We start from the raw sequence: 21,244 nt of genomic DNA, 5'->3' as shown, positions 1-21,244 counted from the left end.
GATCAATGGTGAAACTACTGATTCAGATGAATTATGTCAGTGATCTGAAGATTTAGACAAATGGGATACTGAAAAGCTAGTAGTTAAGGAGGGTTTGCACAACCTAGGTACTAGCCTGATATCCAATGAATAGCTACAGATGGATTTCATAGCCTCAGATGCAGTAAATAATCATGTCAAGGCAATGATTATCCCCCCAGAGCAGGAGGCAGCCAAGAGAGTGAGAGATACCTTGTACTTTTACCTCTTGGTTTGCCCTCAACCCCAGCCCTTGCAGCAGCACCCAAGGATCCAGAAAGGTTACTCCCTCATGACATAAGAGGTGATGATTGACTTTTCAGTTATGGAAGATTAGCTTTTTACAGAATGCAATGTAATCACTTTGGAAAAGCTATTAATAGATGGACGGTACTAAATAGTGGGCCAGTTTTGAAACAGTAGTATGCCACATCATTTGCAAATCTTCTGTTAGTGGCAGGTTCATAGAAGGCTGGTACTAGTGTGGAACCCCCATCCACTACTCAATGCAGCAGCAGGAAGAGGAAAGCCACAACAAAAGGGAAAGTCCACCTTCCAAGCTGACATTCCAGCCTCTTCCCTCAGTGAGGTTCCAGTCCAGAAGCCTTTACATACACATCAGTGGCAAACCACCATAGAGCAGATGGAGTGGTGTCCCCTATCACTGTCCCAGGGCAAGGGGCAGGCAAAGGACAAAGGTGGTAACATAGACTACTGGGGAAGTGATTGCCTTGGACAACCAGCCCCTGGTTGAGAATGTGGGATTTAAGTGGCTGCTGCATGTCTTAACCCCAAATTTAAAAATTCCATCTAGGGCAACAGTTAGTACGCAGGCGATCTTGTACACTCAATGCCATGTCAAGATGCAGGCACAGCTCTTTAAAGCAGAGGGCAGTAGCATCCATTTTATAAGTGACATATGGACCAGCTAGAGTGCTATCCATAACTAATTCTCCCTGACAGCACACTGGTAGCAGTCAGATGAGGCAGGATCAGGCAGAAATTCTAGCAGCATACGAGTGGATTGCGCAACATTCCCAGGTAACAGACAAGAGCTATATCTTGGCCTATATCTTAGTGGTGATAAAATGGATGATGTTGGCCCGATGGTTAGATCAGGAACACATGACGATATCTGAGTTTTAAGCAACATGATTAATGCAGCGGACAATGGAGGCTACCAAGGATCTGATGCTTTGCACACATGCTGCATCTAGCAGTAAGGGAGGCCATGGCTTTGGGGAGCAAAGAAGGCAGCAGCTATCCTGTGGGATGTGATAAAGAGATGCAGAAAAATTGCAGGGCAATTTAACCAGAGAGTTAAGGACAGGCAGCAGCTCTGTGAGAAGCAGGCAGCAGTTGGGACACCTGTGCTGCCTTCTTATTCAGGATGTAGGCACCAGGGGGAATTCCACCTATCTGATGATGCACAAATTGGTGGAGGAACAGACACCTCTTGAAAACTGTCTACTGACTCCAAGATCAGTCTAGATCACCACCTGGACCAGGAGACCTTTGGGGTATCAGGATTGGTTACACCTGACACAGAGGTACAAGTCCTGAACCTCTTCAAAGATGTCATGGGCAATCTGAATTCAACAACAGATCACAGGAACTGGCACTAGAGGTGTTGGTGCTCATGGACTCCTTGCTGTAACAAATGAAGAAAGGAATCGGACCTCTCACCAACATGAATCTTTACCTTCTGGCCACCTTGTGTGTTGCCCTCTAGTTTATCACTCTGCCTTACTGTAGGAGAAGCTGTTGGCAAGGGTACAAGAATGGGAGCACCAGAAGTAGAGGGACAATAGGGATGTTGCTCAAGAGCTCCCTGAAAACTACTCTTCTTTCCTCTCACGCCTGCAGCCACCACAAAACAGGCTATTCTGTTACAGGCCAAAGATTCAGTATTTGATAAAAGAGATATCCCCACAGCAAAGAAGACCTTTGCACAAACTTCAGTGATGTGACACCTTGGAAAGCCCACTGAGGTCATGGACGCAGACCCCCTACGCTTACTGGCCACAGAAGAACACATTCTGGCCAGATCTTGCCAAGGTCACCCAGCATTTCCTTTCATACCCACAAGCAGCATGCCTAGTGAATGTGTATTCTCAATGACTGAGGATATCATGAGTCTACATTATTCATGGCTGACATTAGAGTTGATGGAAAAGCTGCTCTTCCTTAACATCATCTCCTTTGCTGGGTTTCCCTGAATTTCCATGTGAGTTGTAGAGGGATTGAGTGTACAGCTACACTTTTTGGCCTCAATGACTTGCTGCCTCAGTGACCTTTGGCCTCAGAGTTGTAACTAGTTGCCACTCTTGTTGCTTAGCCTGCCCCACCTCTCTTTTAGTTCAGCTCCCTGTTTTGTTGTCACTCTTGTTTCTACTGCTGCCCAGCCTGCTCCCACTACTCTTCTGCTCTCTTGGTTCTACTGTGGGGTTTTGACTCTGAAAACAAAAAAAAAAAGAAAACTCCCACTCTTCCCCTGCCTTTCCCTGGATGCCTCATGATCTTGTCACCATTCTGCCTGCTCCTACCTGACCTGCTTCAGCGCCTTGCTTGCTCTCTTGGTTAAGTGGTTATTGCCACACTTTTTTCTGTCTTACCCCTTACTCAGTGTTTTGGGTGTTAATGTCACTGTGCTTGCTTCCATACCCATCACTCTATACCGTAAGGTCTTCATCCCACTCTGGCCTAGAGCCACAAAGCCTCAATTTTTTTTCATGGCGAGGTCCCACTATCATAGTTGGGGTGGGGGAGGGGGGGAGGGGGATGTCACCGTGATAGTGGGGCTCCTCCCCCCAAAAAGGATTGCGGCTCTATGGATGTTCTTTTATCTCATGGCATAACACCGCACAACAAAAGAATGCGGCGAGCATCCCTTTAGCTGCAATGGCAGCCACAACCTCAAGGCACCACCGCCACCCTAAAGGGCCGGAACTTAAAAAAATACAAGTGCCATGGCTAAAGAAAAGCTTGAGCCAAGGGTCAGGGCTGGCCACCGGCTCAATCTGGGGCCTCTACTCAAAGTGGTCCCAACTCCTTCATATAAAAAAAATTGTGTCCAGTTCATGTACGGTGACAGCCCCCCCCCCCCCCAAAAAGAAATGTGTAAAAAAAAACAATTGGGGGTTCAAGGGCCCACATCCCAATAAACACCTCAGCTTGGGGGGGGGGGGGGGTGGTAGAGTTTCCCTCCCCCTTCCCCCAAAGGGGTGAATTTCCAAAAATGGAGTTCAGGGAATCCCCACCTCTCCCTACCTCCTGACCCCTCTCCCGCACCTCTCAAACCTTACAATTATGAATATGGTCCAGCGATGGGGCCAGGGTCCCCCTACACTGCGCAGTTGACACCATTATTCGAAATGATGCTGCCCTGATCTTGGCCCTATCTTGAAATAGGGGCAAGGTCCAGGGATCAGATCTAGGCCAATTTAAATGTACACGGGAGCCTTGGGACTCGTGTTAGGGTACCGGGGCTCCCGCAACACATTTACTGCTTTTTTAAAAGGTGTTAATTTATTGTGGCTGACTACTTTCTCGATCAGCCACAATACAATATTTACATCAAATTGCCTATTAATGACCTTCTTAGCATGCATTTGCATTTTTCATGCATGCAAGTCACACCCAAAGAAGGCCATTGTAATAGGGGAGGGTACCAGGGCTGAGCCTTGCAAATTATTGGGTTTTACGCGTATTAGAACACCAACGCGGCTTGAAGCAGCACCTAGTGTGCTTCCTGCCATCCCTCTTACTCTATGCCTTAGGGTGTTGATGCCACTGCTCGTGTCTTTGTCCCTCTTATGTTGTATTGGGATGTTCATGCCACTGTTTGTGCTTTTCTGCCCCTCTTTTTGTGCTTTAGAGTGTTAATGCGATTATATGTGCTGCTTTACTTGGGCTGATCATGTCACTGTTGGTGTCTTTCCCCTTTTTTGTGCTGTTGGATATTCATGCCACTTTTGGTGTTTTGGGCTGCTGACGTCTCTGCTGCTGATGCCTGCCACTGGCAAATTTCATTACACTTGAATGAAAAACCCCAAAGTTACAGTCAAAAACAGAATTCATTTTTTCCCTCATTGATTTTAATGGCAACAAATGACACAGATGAAATGAATACGATTCTGATACAAGACAATTGAACTGATCGAAACCGGAAACAGAACCAAAACTGAATGGAAATGTTTTTCTGTTCATGCACCCAACTTGCAAATAGTATGTGCTAGTTGCCAAAATGAGTAACCTAAAAATCTCCCCAAATTAAAAAAAAAAAAAGCCCTCCAAAATTTAATTTGGCAAAAAACATGACAGGAACAGAAATAATAAATCAAACCAAATACTTATTAGTTTTTAAGATAAATCCCATTATTTGACCTTAGCTGTTTTTTCTAACTAAACATCTAAGCAGCAAATAGGGACAAAGAATCTTCGCTGTTGTGTTTTGTGGGGATGGACACTTTATTTATTTTGTTTCTTGCTTCTTCACTTACTGGAAATATATTGATATGTGTCTACGCAATGTAAACACATGCACAAAATTCTTGCCATGCTCAATTTGCTGTGATGTCATGTTAATTGTTTTCTGTACTCCACTGCAGTTCAAGTAATTAACCAAAGGGATATCATCTTTCTTTTGGATGGATCGGTCAACGTTGGAAATGCCAACGCCCCATTTGTGCGCAACTTTCTTGTGAGCTTAATTAACAACCTTGATGTTGGGAAAGATAAGATACGAATTGGTGTAGCACAATATAGTGACACTCCCAAAACTGAATTCCTTTTAGATGCATTCTCAGACAAATCAGATGTGTTAGCCCGTGTGGGACAATTAAGACTTAAAGGGGGGACAGCACTGAACATTGGTGCTGCACTCCAATTTGCCCTTGAAAACCTCTTCACTGAAGCTGGTGGCAGCAGGATCAATGAAAATGTTCCACAGATCTTGGTGTTACTAGCAGCAGGGGGATCCGATGATCCACATGTACAAGCATCCAATGCTTTAGCTCGAGCTGGGATTTTGACATTTTGTGTTGGAGTTAGGAATGCCGAAAAGTCTCAGTTGGAGCAGATTGCATTTAACCCCAGCATGGTGTATCTTACGGATGATTTCAGTTCCTTGATTACTTTGCCACAGGAAATGATTAAACCTTTAACCACCTATGTTAGTGGAGGTGTGGAAGAAATTCCACTCGTCTCTACAGGTAATATTTGCCTTCCTTAACGTTCACTTTGATAAGTCTATTTTGTTTTCTTTTTTTATCAGTTCTTTTAAAGATATCATTGGCTCTGTTGCTGGATGCATCAGATTATGTTACAGTAGTCTTAAACTGGAGATACCTACCAGTCTTTGTGATGCCTGCTTCTGCTGTAGCATCATGATTCAGCAAGCAGCATCTTACTATTATGACCACCTCGCTGCAACCTTGTAGTGATTTGCTATAGTGACAATGTTCTCCAGTAATACACTATGATGATAATCAGCAAGCAAGCCATGGGGTAAAACAAGATGTACTCCATGAAGTACACAATATTTCCAAAGGTGTTCTTTACAATAAGTGCATATTTCCAAAATGTGTGTTTCCAAGACATAGAAGAGCTTTGTTTGTGCATGTGGCAATGGTGAGACTTTGGTTTTTACAGGGGCCAAGAGGAAAAAGTTGTAGGTGGTTCTTTGTGTGAAAGATGCTCTGTGTGGTTGTGTTGGAAAGGGAGGCTATGGGTTGTGGGTGCATTTGTGTGCACGTTTGAGGGTTTGGGGTCCATATTCAGAAAATATGCAAAGATAAAATTGGGTTTTACCTGCATGAATGTTGCCCTTTAAAAAATATACCTCTTGGTCTGGATTCATTTTTTCTACACAAGATTGCTTTGGGAAAAAATAATTACCCAGACAAAAGAAGGCCAGATTAGAAGCATGGTGGAAGCAGTCTCCTGATTTTTGCTGAATAACAAGGGGCAAGGGATTGGTATCCTAATTCTGAACAGGGATTGGTCTCTTTTTTTTCAAAGTGAAGTGAATCAATGAATAGAAATTAGTTGTAGGATAGCACCTCCTACATCAGCAATAGAAACCTCATGTTGGAGAAGGGAGGAAGAAAGTGAATACCTCTTTCTTGCCAGCTGCATAAGCAGATTTTCTGCCTAGGCTAAGGTAGCAGTGGTCAGGGTGGGATGTGGGATGTGTGTGGGGTTCTAACTATTTTTTCCTCTGGCTGCCAATATTCAGGAAGTGTGGGATATCTGTTGTTTTTATCAGGCTGCCAATATCCGGAGGTACAGGGCATAATCAAGCTACTGGGGTTGAAGCAAGATGTCCAAGGGTGTGGGGGACTTAAACAGTTGGTGCTAATTTTCAGAACTAGCTTGCACAGATTAGGGGATGAGGTTTCAGTGGGCTAAATTGTTATGCTGGTGGTGGATCCTTGGCCTGAGATGGGGTTGGCGCTACCTGTAGGGTAACCCCCACAGGTCCTCAGCGTTGGGAGGCAGAGCAGACTGGGAAATGGAAGCCGACTGGAGCTTTGCCAATACCGGCCCTTGTTCCCCACAGGTTGAGCCCTTGGGTGCCGGGGCTAACTGGTCTTAAGTGGGCCTCCGTATGGTAGATAGGTGTTCAAAGCAGGTAGCCAGGGACCAGCAGAGGTATCAGGTGGGCCAAGACAGTGATCCGGACGAGGCAGGAGTTCGAAAGCCCAGGCGGGCAAGACAGACCAGAAAACAAAGATGAGGGAAGCCCAGGCACTATTTATTTATTTATTTATTTTATTTGAAAGCATTTATATACTGTTTTTTTAAAAATAAATTTTTGTCAAAACGGTTTACAAGGATAAAATAAAACATAAAATAATCAAAAATAAATGAATTTTTAAAATATACATAAAATAATCAATGGCTAGTCAGAGTGCTAGCATTTGAAGCCTTTTATAAATAAAAATAAATTTGATGCCATGGGGCTTATTATTTCAGGGGGAATGGGTAAGGTGAGAATAATAAGAAATATGAAAGTTATATTGAAGGTACGGGGGAGGGGAAGGGAAGGATATGTCAGTTAAAAATATGTATGGAATAAAGGTTATAGAAGGTGTAAGTAGCTCTGTGGGTGTAGATTGAATATTAACAATTTAATTAGATGAAATATTGAATGCAAGTTGGAAAAGATGAGTTTTGAGGGATTTTTTAAAGTGAGAAAGGTTAGATATTGAGCGTAAAGGATTTGGTAATGAATTCCAAAGTATTGGTCCGGCTATTGAAAAGATCTCTTTCTGGTGAGATCTAATCTGGCTTGTTTGGGTGAAGGAATATCTAATAGATTTTGATTGAGTGATCTTAAGTGTCGTGTCGGTTTATAAATCCGTAATAGTGAGCAGAGCCAGGTGGATGTATGATTATGAATTAAGCTATGAATGTGGAGAGAATTTTGTATTTTATTCTAAACTTTATGGGTAACCAATGTAAAGATTGTAGAATAGGAGTAATATGATGGCGAGGAGAGGTTCTGGTTAATATCCGGGCTGCGGGATTTTGGATCAATTGGAGTGGATAGAGTGAGGAGTCTGGTAATCCTAGATAGAGAGCATTGCAGTAGTCTAGACCGGAGAAGATTAGAGATTGAAGGATGGTTCTGTAATCTCGGTAAAAGAGTAAAGGACGGAGATGTTTTAGAAGTCGTAATTTATAAAAAAAAATTTTTGTAAGTGAAGAAATGTGTTGTTTTAAAGAAAGGTCTGAATTTATGGTTACACCAAGGCTTGTGGCAGAACGCATTATGGGAATAGTAATATTGTTAATTGTCAAATGCGATGGTGGACCTAGTGAGGAATCGGAAATGGAGGATAAATGTATAAGTTCAGTTTTTGAAGGGTTTAGTTTTAATCGATTGTGAGAAAGCCAGGAATTAATAGTAGATAGGTAAAGGGAAACCAGAGATAGAGTGGCTGACCATGAAGTTTTATATGGAACAAAAAATTGGATATCGTCTGCATATATTTTGAATTGTAGATTGAGAGAGGATAGAATATTGCATAGAGGAAGAAGATATATGTTGAATAGAATGGGAGGGAGAGATGAACCTTGAGGGACGCCGGAGTTAATAATGTAAGGAGAGGAATGTTGTTGATTATAATTAACTTGCTGGGGTCGATCGGAGAGGCCGAAGCCTAAGAAAGCCAAGTCCGAGGAGATGCTGGAGGCGTGGCTGAGAACAGGCTGGAGTCAGGGCAGGCGGCAGTAGAGAGCGAGGTCCAACGAAGCAAGGGTCAAAGCCAGTAGTCTGTCCTGAGCATAGTCCAATGAAGCAAGGGTCAAAGCCAAACATCAATCCAAGATGTAGGGCAAGGTAAGTACCTGGTTCGGAGTCAGGAACTGGAACCAGGAACAAGGTCGGAAACAGGAACCAGGAACAAGCAACTAAGCACACGACTAGCATAGAGGCCTGTTGCCAAGGCAAGGAGTGAGTAGCGGGCCCTGCCTTAAATAGCGGGGCCCGATGATGTCATCATCCAGGGCCACGGGTTAGTTTCCTGCCGCAGCCCCTTTAAAGGCCGACGGGACGTGCGCACACGCACCTAGGAGGAGACAGGACGCTGGATGGCGGCATCTCCCCACGGCACATGTGAGGAGACCTGCTGGGAGCTGGAGGGGTCCACGGAGCAACTGGGAGCGCCCAAGGAGGCAGTGGGGGTGTGGGAGCACAGGTGGCTGCCTACCGCTGCCAGTGAGGTCAGGCCAGGTCCAGGAGCTGGGCGCCGGAGGTGAATAGGCCCAGTCGCAGGCCTGCCATGGCCGGGGCACGCAACATAAATTTAACTGGCCATATTTTGGCCAATTAGATTTAGCCAGATATTCAGCTGCCTTTTTATCCAGATAAATGCAGCAAAATATCTGTAGAATATCTGCCCACATTAGTCTGCTTAACTTTGTCCACACATGCTCTACTGAATATTGGCCTCTTTGTGTATATGCATTTTTGAGGTAGCATTCATTTTTATGTGTGTGTGTATGTCTGTGTTTATATTTGTTGATAAGATGGCTGCTGTTGCTGTTTGTATGTGTGCGTGTATGTGTCAGAAAGGGATTGTGTTTTGTTTGTGTGTTGTATGTGTGTAAGGGAGAAGGAGGTAATGTGTGTTCAAGAAATATACCGCATGTGTTTGTGTGTATGCCCTAGCAAATTTCTATTCATGATCTTTTTCTCAGCTTACATGCAGGGATAGTCACTTTCAAATGGGTACACGGGTGCACATATATGCGTGTGCGGTGGCGCACATCTAAAGATGCAGCAATTTTATAACAAGTGCACATATATGAGCGTATGTTATAAAATAGCCTAGGCATGTGTATGTGTGCACCTGATTGTGCACACCTAGCAGCGTAAAGTCAGCTCTGAGTCACGTAAGTGAGGGAATTTTATAACAGGCACACATCCAGTCCATGATCAGTTTAACAGTTCATCCACCAGTTCAACCAGTATTCCCCTAAGTCCTCCCAACCCCCCCCTGGTTGTTTAGCCTGCAGTCCCCCCAGTTACCTCAGCCCTTCAAACCTCTCAGGGATGCCTATGTATATATATTTTTTAACTTGCACATCCTCCAGAGCAGAAGTAAGGTTACATGGAACAGGATTTTGGTAGACACCCAGGTGCGTAGGTACTTGTGTGCACATCTCTTTGGCCTCCTGTCCCAGAACACCCATACCCTGCCTATGCACTGCCCACACCAAACCCACACCACGCCCCTTTTTCCTACAATGCGAAATGTGCGCGCATCCGCCCACTTTATAAAATCAGGTGGACACGCACATAACATAGTAACACAATAATGACAGCAGAAAAAGACCAACTGGTAGAGATGTGAATCGTGTGATCGATCGTCTTAACGATCGATTTTGGCTGGGGGGGGAGGGAATCGGATCGTCGTGGTTTTGTTTTTTTAAATATCGTGTAAATCGTAAATCGGGGGAGGGCGGGAAAACCGGCACACTAAAACATCCCTAAAACCCACCCTGACCCTTTAAAATAAATCCCCCACCCTCCCGAACCCCCCCCCAAAATGCCTTAAATTACCTGGGGTCCAGAGGGGGGGTCCCAGTGTGATCTTTTACTCTCGGGCCTCCGGTGCGTTGTAGAAATGGCGCCGGCGCTACCTTTGCCCTGTCATATGACAGTATTCAATAATACATAGTGACATATAAATATATTTCTCAATCTTTATTGATGAAAAAAATATATTAAAAAATCCCAACCAATTTTCTCTTAAATATACCCCGGATCACCACATTTAAAAATTCACCAAACACTTTCACATCTCACTCATTCAACACATTCACACGTCAATTTATGCAAAAAACAATTTGTGCAAAAATTTTTTTTGAAATTCACATTAGATATACAGCAGATATTCCATATTTCTTTGATAAGCAGAAAAGAGTCCAATTTCACCAAGATTCTTCTTTGTTCCCAGAACGTCAAATACTTCAATATATCTTTATCCTCTCGACATGTTTCGCCTCTCTTCAGGCTTCTTCAGGAGAGCTTTTATAAAGTCTCCTACTGCTTATATCCTCGTCCTCAATTGTTATCCAAAGGAATAGTTTTTCTGAACGTCCCAGCTAATCCCTCTCGGACGTGCAGCAGATATCCCCGACTCTTATTTCACATCATTTTTAAATGCATCTCACTTCACCTTTTCTTTGTTTCAGCAAAAAACGCCGTGACCAAACCTTCAGAAAACGTCAAAACCGAGTGAGTCCGTTGACTCACTCGGTTTTGACGTTTTCTGAAGGTTTGGTCACGGCGTTTTTTGGTCACGGTTTGGTCACGGCGTTTTTTGCTGAAACAAAGAAAAGGTGAAGTGAGATGCATTTAAAAATGATGTGAAATAAGAGTCGGGGATATCTGCTGCACGTCCGAGAGGGATTAGCTGGGACGTTCAGAAAAACTATTCCTTTGGATAACAATTGAGGACGAGGATATAAGCAGTAGGAGACTTTATAAAAGCTCTCCTGAAGAAGCCTGAAGAGAGGCGAAACATGTCGAGAGGATAAAGATATATTGAAGTATTTGACGTTCTGGGAACAAAGAAGAATCTTGGTGAAATTGGACTCTTTTCTGCTTATCAAAGAAATATGGAATATCTGCTGTATATCTAATGTGAATTTCAAAAATTTTTTTTGCACAAATTGTTTTTTGCATAAATTGACGTGTGAATGTGTTGAATGAGTGAGATGTGAAAGTGTTTGGTGAATTTTTAAATGTGGTGATCCGGGGTATATTTAAGAGAAAATTGGTTGGGATTTTTTAATATATTTTTTTCATCAATAAAGATTGAGAAATATATTTATATGTCACTATGTATTATTGAATATTGTTGTTGTGTGATATATTAGATAAATTGCCACAAGTATTGTATCCTGTCATATGACAGGGCAAAGGTAGCGCCGGCGCCATTTTGTTTTTTGTCCCCCGACATCAGGAGTGTAGGAGATCGCTCCCGGACCCCCGCTGGACCCCCAGGGACTTTTGGCCAGCTTGGGGGGGCCTCCTGACCCCCACAAGACTGTCAATATGACAGGGCAAAGGTAGTGCCGGCGCGATTTCTACAACGCACCGGAGGCCCGAGAGTAAAAGATCACACCGGGACCCCCCCCCACTGGACCCCAGGTAATTTAAGGCATTTTGGGGGGGTTCGGGAGGGTGGGGGATTTATTTTAAAGGGTCAGGGTGGGTTTTAGGGTTGTTTTAGTGTGCCGGTTTTCCCGCCCTCCCCCTTCCCCCGATTTACGATTTTTGATGATAAATCGGGGGAATTCCTATTAAATATCGCCTCTAATGATTTTTGATGATTTAAAATATATCGGACGATATTTTAAATCGTCAAAAAACGATTCACATCCCTACCAACTGGTCTATTCAGTTTGCCTAGCAAGTTTCCCTGGTAGCAACTGCCATTCCGTGCAGACTACCCCCATGTTTCTCTTAAAGGTAGTAACTGCCACTCCATGCAATTATCCCAAGCTTTATGATAGCCCATAAAAATTTCAACTAGCAACAATTTTTACCCAGTGATGAGCTTTCTTGAAAATTCAGACAATGCTCTTGACATGCATTGCTTATGGAGTTTGCCATAGAAGCAGTCCTGTGCTTTTTCCCCTATGCCTGAGTATGAGTACCCCAGATCGTAGCAGTTGGGGCTCTCTTAGCTATTGTCTGAATCCAATTCCCCTTCTCCTCTTGCCGTCGAAGTGGGGAGCAATGTGCCAGTTGCATTAAATGCATCAAGGCTTATTGGTTAAGAATAGTAATTTCCATGCCTTCTGTTAAGGGTAGTAACCACTGCACCAGTAAGTTACCCCCTACATGCTTTCTTCATTTCCTTTAGGACTAGGCTGCAGAAGCAATCCTATGCTTTTACCCTTATGTCTGTATCTCAGGATCCTAGACTGTAGAAGTAGGGGCCTTCTGTTTTCTAAATCCAATTCTTTTTTTCCTCTTGGGGAGCGATGTTTCAGTTGCATTAAACGCATCAAGGCTTATTAGTTAAGGGTAATAATCTCCTTGCCTTCTGCTAAGCGTAATAACTGCCTCACCAGCAAGTTAACCCTCTGCTCACATTTCTTCATTTCCATCCTCTAGCCTTTTAGAGATCCACAGTGTTTATCCCTTTGAATTCTTTCACTGTTTTTGTCTTCACACATACTCCAGAAGGGCATTCCAAGCATCCACCATCCTCTCCGTGAAGAAATATTTCCAGACATTGGTTCTGAGTCGTCGTCCCTTGAGTTTCATTTTGTGACCCCTAGTTCTATTGTTTTCTTTCCAATGGAAAAGGTTCAAAGTTCGTACATCATTAAATTCTATTAGGTATCTGAAGGTCTGTATCATATCTCCCTTGCACCTCCTCTCTTCCAGAGTAAATATATTAAGATCCTTCAGCCTCTCCTCATAAGTCTTTCGATACAGACACCACTCCATTTTGGTTGCCCTTCTCTGGACCACCTCCATCCTATCTCTATCCTTTGTGAGTTACGGGTTCCAATACTGAACACAGTACTCCAGGTAAGGCCTCCCAGGACTTCTACAAGGGCATTATCATCTCCTTTTTCTTACTGGTTATTCCTCTCTCTATGCAGTCCAGCATTCTTCTGGCTTTAGCTATCACCTTGTCACATTGCATCGCCATCTTCAGATCACCAGACACTATTACCCCTCTTGGTCCATTCACACCAGACTTTCACCCCCATCACATAAAGCTCTTTTGGATTACTGCACCCAGATGCATGACATTTCACTTCTTGGCATTGAATCCCAGTTACCAAATCTTCAACCACTTTTCAAGCTTTCTTAAATCACTTTTCATTCTCTGTACTCCTTCAGGCATGCCACTCTGTTGCAATATCATCCGCAAATAGACACATTTTACCTTCTATCCCTTCTGCAATGTCATTCACAAAGATATTAAACAGAACTGGTCCCAACACCGATCCCTGTGGCACTCCACTTAACAGAGTTCTCTCTTCAGAGTAGTTTCCATTTATCATTACACGCTATCTCCTATCGGTCAACCAGTTTGTAATCCACACCAGCACCTTGGCACTCATTCCCAATAAGAACATAAGAAAATGCCATACTGGGTCAGACCAAGGGTCCATCAAGCCCAGCATCCTGTTTCCAACAGTGGCCAATCCAGGCCATAAGAACCTGGCAAGTACCCAAAAACTAAGTCTATTCCATGTAACCATTGCTAATGGCAGTGGCTATTCTCTAAGTGAACTTAATAGCAGGTAATGGACTTCTCCTCCAAGAACTTATCCAATCCTTTTTTAAACACAGCTATACTAACTGCACGAACCACATTCTCTGGCAACAAATTCCAAGCTTCTCATTTTATTCGTTAGCTTCTATGTGGGACTGTATCAAAAGCTTTGCTGAAATCCAAGTAGATCACATTGAGTGTTCTTCCTCAGTCCAATTCTCTAGTCACTCAATCAAAAAAATCAATCAGATTTGTCTGATAGGATGGATTCACCAGGGGAAGGTCCTATGTCAGGTGAAGCAATCCTCTTGATTGTAGATAGTTCACTGTCCTTTCCTTCAGCAGAGTTTCTATTAATTTTCCCACTACCGAGGTGAGTCTAACCGGCCTGTAGTTTCCAGCCTCCTCTCTGCTACCACTCTTGGGAAGCGGAACCACCACTGCTCTTCTCCAGTCCCATGGCACCACTCCCGTTTGCAGGGATCTATTGAACAGGTTCTTCAGTGGATCTGCCAGCATATCTCTGAGCTCCTTCAGTATCTTGGGATTTATCTCATCCGGCCCCATGGCCTTGTCCAGTTTCAGTTTGCATAGCTCTTCCTATACATTCTCTTCTGTAAATGCAGTTCTATCTGTCCCATCTCCATTTATGGTATAGTCAACCAGCAATGGTCCATCTCGAGGGTCTTCTTCGGTGATCACCGAACTGAAGTATTTGTTTAATATTTCTTTGTTTTTCTCTACACATTGCTCCGTGTCACCTTTCACTTTCACGATTCCACTTCTGGCCTCCCTTCTTTCTCTGAAATACCTAAAAAATGTTTTGTTGCCTTGCTTTATCTCTTTAGCAATCCTTTCTTCTGCTTGACCTTTTGCTTTCCTTATTTCTGTTTTTGTCTCCCTCAGTTTTAACAGATGTTCTTCCCTGTGTTTCCTTTTTTTGGGATCCTCCATACTTTTTGAAAGCTGTTGTTTTTGCCTTTATTTTTTCAGCCACCTCCTTAGAGGATCAGATCAGTTTCTTGTTCCTCTTACTCTTGTTTACTTTTCTAACATATGATTTGTTGTAATAACTCCTTTTAATTAGGCCCACTATTGTTCCACCTCACCCAATTTCTCTAAATGTTCCAATTCTTCTTCCAGGTAAGTCTCCATTTTGACAAAGTCCGTATTTGTAAAATTCAAAACTCGGGTCTTAGTGTGACATCTCTGTATCCTATTCGCAATATCGAACCATACCATCTGATGATCACTGGTGCTCAGGTGAGCCCCTACTCTACATGTGCTAGATGTGTGCCCATCTTCTAATTTCACCACACATCCAGCTTTTAAAATTCACCTTTTAATTTTTCATTGCTGATCAATTTACATACATAAGTTCTACGGCATTGAAAAAATAGGCACATATTTGGATTCCAATGTGATAATAAATGTGATCTTACTGCATCCAGTATAGTCAATATAAGGTGAATTTTAAAAGCCCTACGTGCTCCAAAACTGGGAGATACGATTACGTATACAAGTTGAGCCTTGCGCCGAGCAGATTTTAAAAGCTACCCATGTAGCTTATGCATGTAGTGACTTATGCACTACATGCATAAGTCAAAAGTTTTGAAAATGGGACAGGACATGGACATGGTCTGGGCGGTATGTGGGCGAGTCAGGAGAAGGCCAAAAGATGTGCGTGTACATATGTCAGTGTCCCCTGCCATGTAACTTTATAACTGCTATGAGTGGCATGTAAGACATAAAATTAAAAAAATTCTAGGCTAGTCAAAGGGGTTTTAAGGGATGGTGCTAACAGGGGGAAAGGGAGGCTATTAAATTATTGGGGGTTGGAAGTCCTATTCCTTGCCTGGGTGAACTGGGGATGAACTGGTGAAAGTTGCAATGGTGTAGATGCGCGCCCCTTTTAAAATCTCTCCACATGCACAATGGAAGCGGGATTTGCATGCACATGCTCACACCCACTTCAAATTGCATGCACTCAGTCTCTGTTATAACGTGCACGCATAAGTGTGTATGTGATAAAATAGCCGGCAAACGCATGCACATGTGCGCCTGTGTGCCTGTCTAAAAGTTCCCGTTTATGAGTGTCAAATTTTCTGATGCTGTGGAGCTTCTGTACATAACTTCCAAAATTATGTATAGGGGGAGTAATTTTACAACAGCCTGTGTAGAGCTGAAATTCACATGTAGGAAGTATATGTGAAATTCTTCCCGAACTCAAAGTGGATTTATGTACATAAGTCTGCTTTAAAAATTAGAGGATGTATGCGGAGCCCTGCTTGGTATGGGGGCACAAACATTTATGCCTGCTTGGGAGCAAGTGTAAATGTATATCAATAAACTTTCGTGCAAATGTTCAAAAATTGAAAGTATGCATGTAAATGGTTTCCCTGCTTCCAACTCCATTCAGAATACATAAAAGTATGTGCAAGATCACTTATGTGTGTATTTTTATGCACACTTCAAGGTAATTTTCAAAAAGCCCATTTATATGCATAAAACTGCATTTTAAATGTGCAATTAGTTCTGAAAATTACCCCATAACTTTCGAAATTTGCACTTCAGCTGAAAAATGGCATGTAATGTCATTGGCATTGGCATATGACATTCTTAAGCACTTCCTGTAAAGAACACCTATTAATGGTTATCACCACTGTAGATTGTATCTAAAATAAAATCTGTTATAGAACCATCTGTCAATTTCAAAATACAGTACATTGTCATCCTGATGAAAAAGAGGCTATTTTTCACTGCTTCTATTTTATTGGTGTAAAATCTTAGCAATTGACAGTTTTCTGTTAAATATTTTGTGTTGGACTTTTTTTAGTACCCAAAGATTAAAAATAGGATCTATCAGAACAGTTTGAGCTGATTGTAGAAGGCCAAAAATGTGCATGGTTAGATTGCAATTGTCCCAAAACTCTGTTTCTTGAATGTAATAAGGAAGTTCACAATGGAAAAATAAAAAAACATAACTAAGATGTGTGAATTATTACAATTTTATCATGTATAATGCCCTTATCTTAAATATTTGCTGAAGCCATGAATGTTTTGTTGGATACCTTGGACTGTCTTATTACTATGAAGCCACAAAAAAAAAAAGGATAATTTTCAAATGACTTTCCATAGGTAAAATAGTACTTTTTCCATGGAAATGATCTGTTATAAAATTATGGAAAAACTTACATGGGTATAATCTATGGAGGTAATTTTCAAACGATGTGCGTGTAAAAGATAGCACACATGAGTGTAAAATAGCATATAAGCAAGTATATGCTGTTTTAGAAACCGCAACATACGTGCATAAATCAGGGATTGTGAGTAAATTTGCACATATCAAAAAAGGGCATCCCAGGAGCACGCCAAGGAGGGGATAACATTAACACGCATGAGATGCTCTTTTATAACCTGCCAAAGTGACACGCCTAAGTCTTTTATACTTGCATATATTTACTTCTGCTCAACATCTGGTATATGTGATTGTAAACATCTTAAAAGTGAAAAATGACTGGGTGAAGGGTCTGGGTAACATGGGGTCTTCATACTGAAGAGCCAAATGGACTAGGCAAACTGCTGGACTAATTGGTAAAACTGGTTATTTCATTGCTGCATGCAGGTTACAAAATCCTGACTAACGTGTGTAAAAGCTGACTTAGTGGGGTGAATGCATGTAAATAACATGAGTAAAATCTATTCGCATATCTTTTAAAAATCAAATTGCAAATATGCAGATATTTTATTTGCATACACTTACTGACTAAATTCCAACTTATCTGGCTAAGTAGTGCCTTTACCACTACTTAGATGGACAGATATCAATTTATCTGATAAATGGCGCTTTTCATTTTATTTTTCTTATTAACTGATGTAACCAGATAAGTCCAAAAATTACTATTTAGATGGACACATAGTGCTTTTCAGAGATAGCTGCACTCACTGCATTGATATACGTGGTTTTAATAGATTGCAGAAATATGTGTGGTAACCTACATACATACGTATGTTCCTCTGCAAATATACACATGCATCATATACGCTTTTTATAAAATACTATAGCACATTTGTGTACACCCATATCCATGTGTATAAGGTTGTGCATGCACACCTTTTAAAGTTATCCTCTCTGCGCATAAGTGGGATTTTTAAAATTGCTATGATAGTATGTTATATTTACTCTATAACTCCTTTGAAAATTACCTCCTTTGTATTTTGACCCTAAGCAGGTAGCTACATTTCTAACTCTTTTTATATGTGCATGTTTGGATATCAGTTGTACTAATTTACATTTGTTTTGTACACAATTCTTTCTCCTCTCAACCTGGAAAAACATCAATAGGTGATGGCAACAAGAAGGATATTGTGTTTCTACTTGATAGCTCTGATGACGTTGGGAGAGACTTAAGTTTGATGGTCAGTTTTATGGTAAGCGTGGTTGAAAACCTTGATGTGGGTCAAGACAAAGTGAGAATTGCTGTGGTCCAATACAGTGATGATGCCAAAGTCAATTTCTATTTAAATACACACTCAGACCGTCTAGGAGTGCTCAATGCAATTCGGCGCCTATCTCTGCTGGGAGGATCTTCACTCAACACTGGTGCAGCCTTGAACTATGTAACTCAGAATATTTTCACTAGCCAAGCAGGGAGCAGAGCAGCAGAAGGAGTCCCTCAGTTCCTTATTCTGCTGACAGCTGGAAAATCAAGGGATGATGTAAGGAGGCCTTCAGCTGCTCTGAAGACTGGTGGAGTTGTGCCCTTTGCCATTGGAGCTAAGAATGCTGATATTAAAGAGTTACAAACCATTTCTCTGATCCCAGATTTTGCTGTTGCTGTTCCTGACTTTGATCAACTGAAAACCGTAGAACAGCAGATTTCGCAGAGGGTAAATGAAATTACCAAAGACAACGTAATAACCCTAATACAATCAGCTCCTTCTTATTCAGGTAAGAAGACATAATACAGTATTATGGTGGCTATGGTATTTGCTATGGTTGTCCATAGTCATACAATATGGTTGACTAACATCTGGCAATGCTTACAGTTACTATAAGTATACAGTATTCACTGTTTTTTCCATTAAACTATTGATAATCAATGGAATCCTATTACAGTGAATTTTTTCTTTATATATTGGACATTGCCTTAGGTTCCATGCCTTATCAATATATTTCAGAGACAGAGAATATATGTTACAGTCAATAATCACTGGACAGCACAGGTTAATTTAGTGTAAAAATATATTTTAGCTTTATCTGTATAACAAATATGTATTTATTTTTATTTATTTAGGGGTTTTATATACCGTCGTTTGAAAAGAAGATCACAATGATTTACAATATTTGCATTCATATTCATGGTCAATGATCACATAGTGTGTGTCAACATTCACCTTCTAGATCAACACCATAGCATAAACATATTCTATATTCTAGTTCATGATCATAAATGTTCTTGGATATCACTCTAGCTACCATATAATCTAGTTCATATTCATACATTTTCTTGGTCAACCTAACAGTAAATGCCAGTTCAATTTCTACTAATAAAACACTTCACATCATTCATTACTTATTGCTTGTTCCACTAACATTATCTCTGGTACTGATATAGCAATATTCAGCATATTGGTATTTTACATTAAATCGTATGCATTTCTAAAGAGCCAAGTTTTCAGTTTGCTCTTGAAACTCTTTCTTTCTGTTATCTGACGTATTGACTCTGGAAATGAGTTTCACAGCTTGGGGCCTGTTATGGAAAACATTCTGTCTCTTATTTGCATTAGGTATGTGTTCTGAGTGGAAGGTACCATTAGAAGTCCTTTGTTTTGTGATCTTAGGTCTTTCTGAGGTGTATAGTGTTGAATTGTCACTCCTAATAAACCTGGGTTAATATTGTTGATGATGTTGAAAATTTGAGATAGTACTTTATAATGAATTCTGGATTGTGCAGGAAGCCAGTGCAGAGCAATCAGCGAGGGGGTGTTGTGTTCAAATTTCCTTGTCTCTAGTAAGAGTCTTGCAGAGGCATTTTGAAGTAACCGTAGTAGTTTTAGTTGACTTGAAGGCCTAGTAAAAGGGAGTTGCAGTAGTCTAAGTTTGAAAATATAAGTGTTTGTAAGACAGTGCGGAAGACCTGTATTGTTAATAAAGGTTTCAATCAATGTAATATTCTCAGCTTGGAGTACCCTGTTTTGATTAATTTGCTTATATGCTTTTTCATAGTGAAGTTCTCGTCGATCTGAATTCCAAGGTCTCTCGTACTTGATCTGAGAAATATTAGTGATTCCTAGGTGTAGGGTTGGTAATTTGATTATTGTGTTATCTCTTCTTAACCACACAATTTCCATTAATTTTGGGTTTAGAGTTAGTTTCAGTTGAGAAAGTTTTTGTTATATGGCCTTCATGTATGTTGACAGAGACAACAAAGTTTATTTGAATGTTTTGTCGAATGGGATATAGAATTGTATGTTGTCTGCATATAGGAAGAAGTTGATTCCTAGATTTGCTAGTAATGCGCATATAGGCAACAGATAGATGTTGAATACTGTGACCGAAAGTGCTGAACCTTGGGGGATGCCTGTATCGATTGGGAAGGTGTTTGAAATTTGAGTACCCAGTTTGACTTGGAATGTCCTGTCTTTTAGGAAGGAGGAGAACCATCTGTTAACATTTCCATCTCTTCCAATTTCTCTCAGCTGGTGGCATAACAGGGTATGGTCAACTGTGTTGAATGCAGCTGTTAAATCTATTAGTACCAGGATATTGTTGTCAAAGCCTTGTACTACAGGGTCAACAAAGGAAATGAGTAGGGTTTCTGCTGAGCGATTTTTTTCTGAATCCGAATTGGTTTGGGTATAGTATATTGTTATCTTCTAAGTCATTCTCTAATTGTGATAAAATTGCTTTTTCTAGGACTTTTGCAAATGAAAGGCAGGTTGGATATTGATTGGTAATTGTCTTTTTCATCCTGTTAAATGCTATGCCATGTTTCTAACACAGAGTAATGAGGAAACTGTTTCATATTCCCACATAGAATTTATTCTGTAATATTTTCAGGATTAAATATCCCCAGGCAGAACTGAAAATGGCTCAAATTAGTGCAAAATCAATTTTTTTTCAGAATGAGAACAGATGTCATGGGTCAAATATATAGAGAAATTCAACCATTTATGAAGCACAATTTTTTTTTTTTTTTTTAAGAATCCAGGACATAAAGGTTGATTCATTTCCAGCAATTGGGGCTGCCAGGAGTCAAATAATGGCCAAATATTGACTTTTCTCAAATATCTATTGTCCTAAAAGTGGATATTTGGCTGCCAATCAGTGAGTTTTCAAACGCTCAAAAAGTTATTTGGAAGAGCTTAAAAATACATATTCAAAGTACATAGGTGGTGAAGCCTGCCTCTACTGTCTATTATTAGGTTCTGCTTTAACTTCAAAGCACAACTGGTGAGTCACT

The 21,244-nt window shown here is 41.2% G+C and overlaps 1 protein-coding gene across 5 annotated transcripts in view; it reads left to right on the top strand.

Moving 5' to 3' along the window:
* COL6A3 (collagen type VI alpha 3 chain) overlaps positions 1-21,244 on the top strand; it is a 385,613-nt gene that overhangs the window by 74,524 nt on the left and 289,845 nt on the right. For 4 of the 5 annotated variants that reach the window (XM_029606488.1, XM_029606487.1, XM_029606490.1 and 1 more), the window contains 2 exons: positions 4,629-5,231; positions 18,124-18,729. In XM_029606488.1, coding sequence (XP_029462348.1) covers positions 4,629-5,231; positions 18,124-18,729 — 1,209 coding nt within the window. The remainder of the gene's footprint in view (positions 1-4,628; positions 5,232-18,123; positions 18,730-21,244) is intronic. The other variant, XM_029606489.1, reaches the window with a different exon arrangement.

This window comes from Rhinatrema bivittatum, chromosome 6, assembly GCF_901001135.1.
Source record: "Rhinatrema bivittatum chromosome 6, aRhiBiv1.1, whole genome shotgun sequence".
NCBI lineage: Eukaryota > Metazoa > Chordata > Amphibia > Gymnophiona > Rhinatrematidae > Rhinatrema > Rhinatrema bivittatum.
Note: the sequence above shows the minus strand (reverse complement) of the source record. Positions and strands in the feature narration are given on the sequence as shown.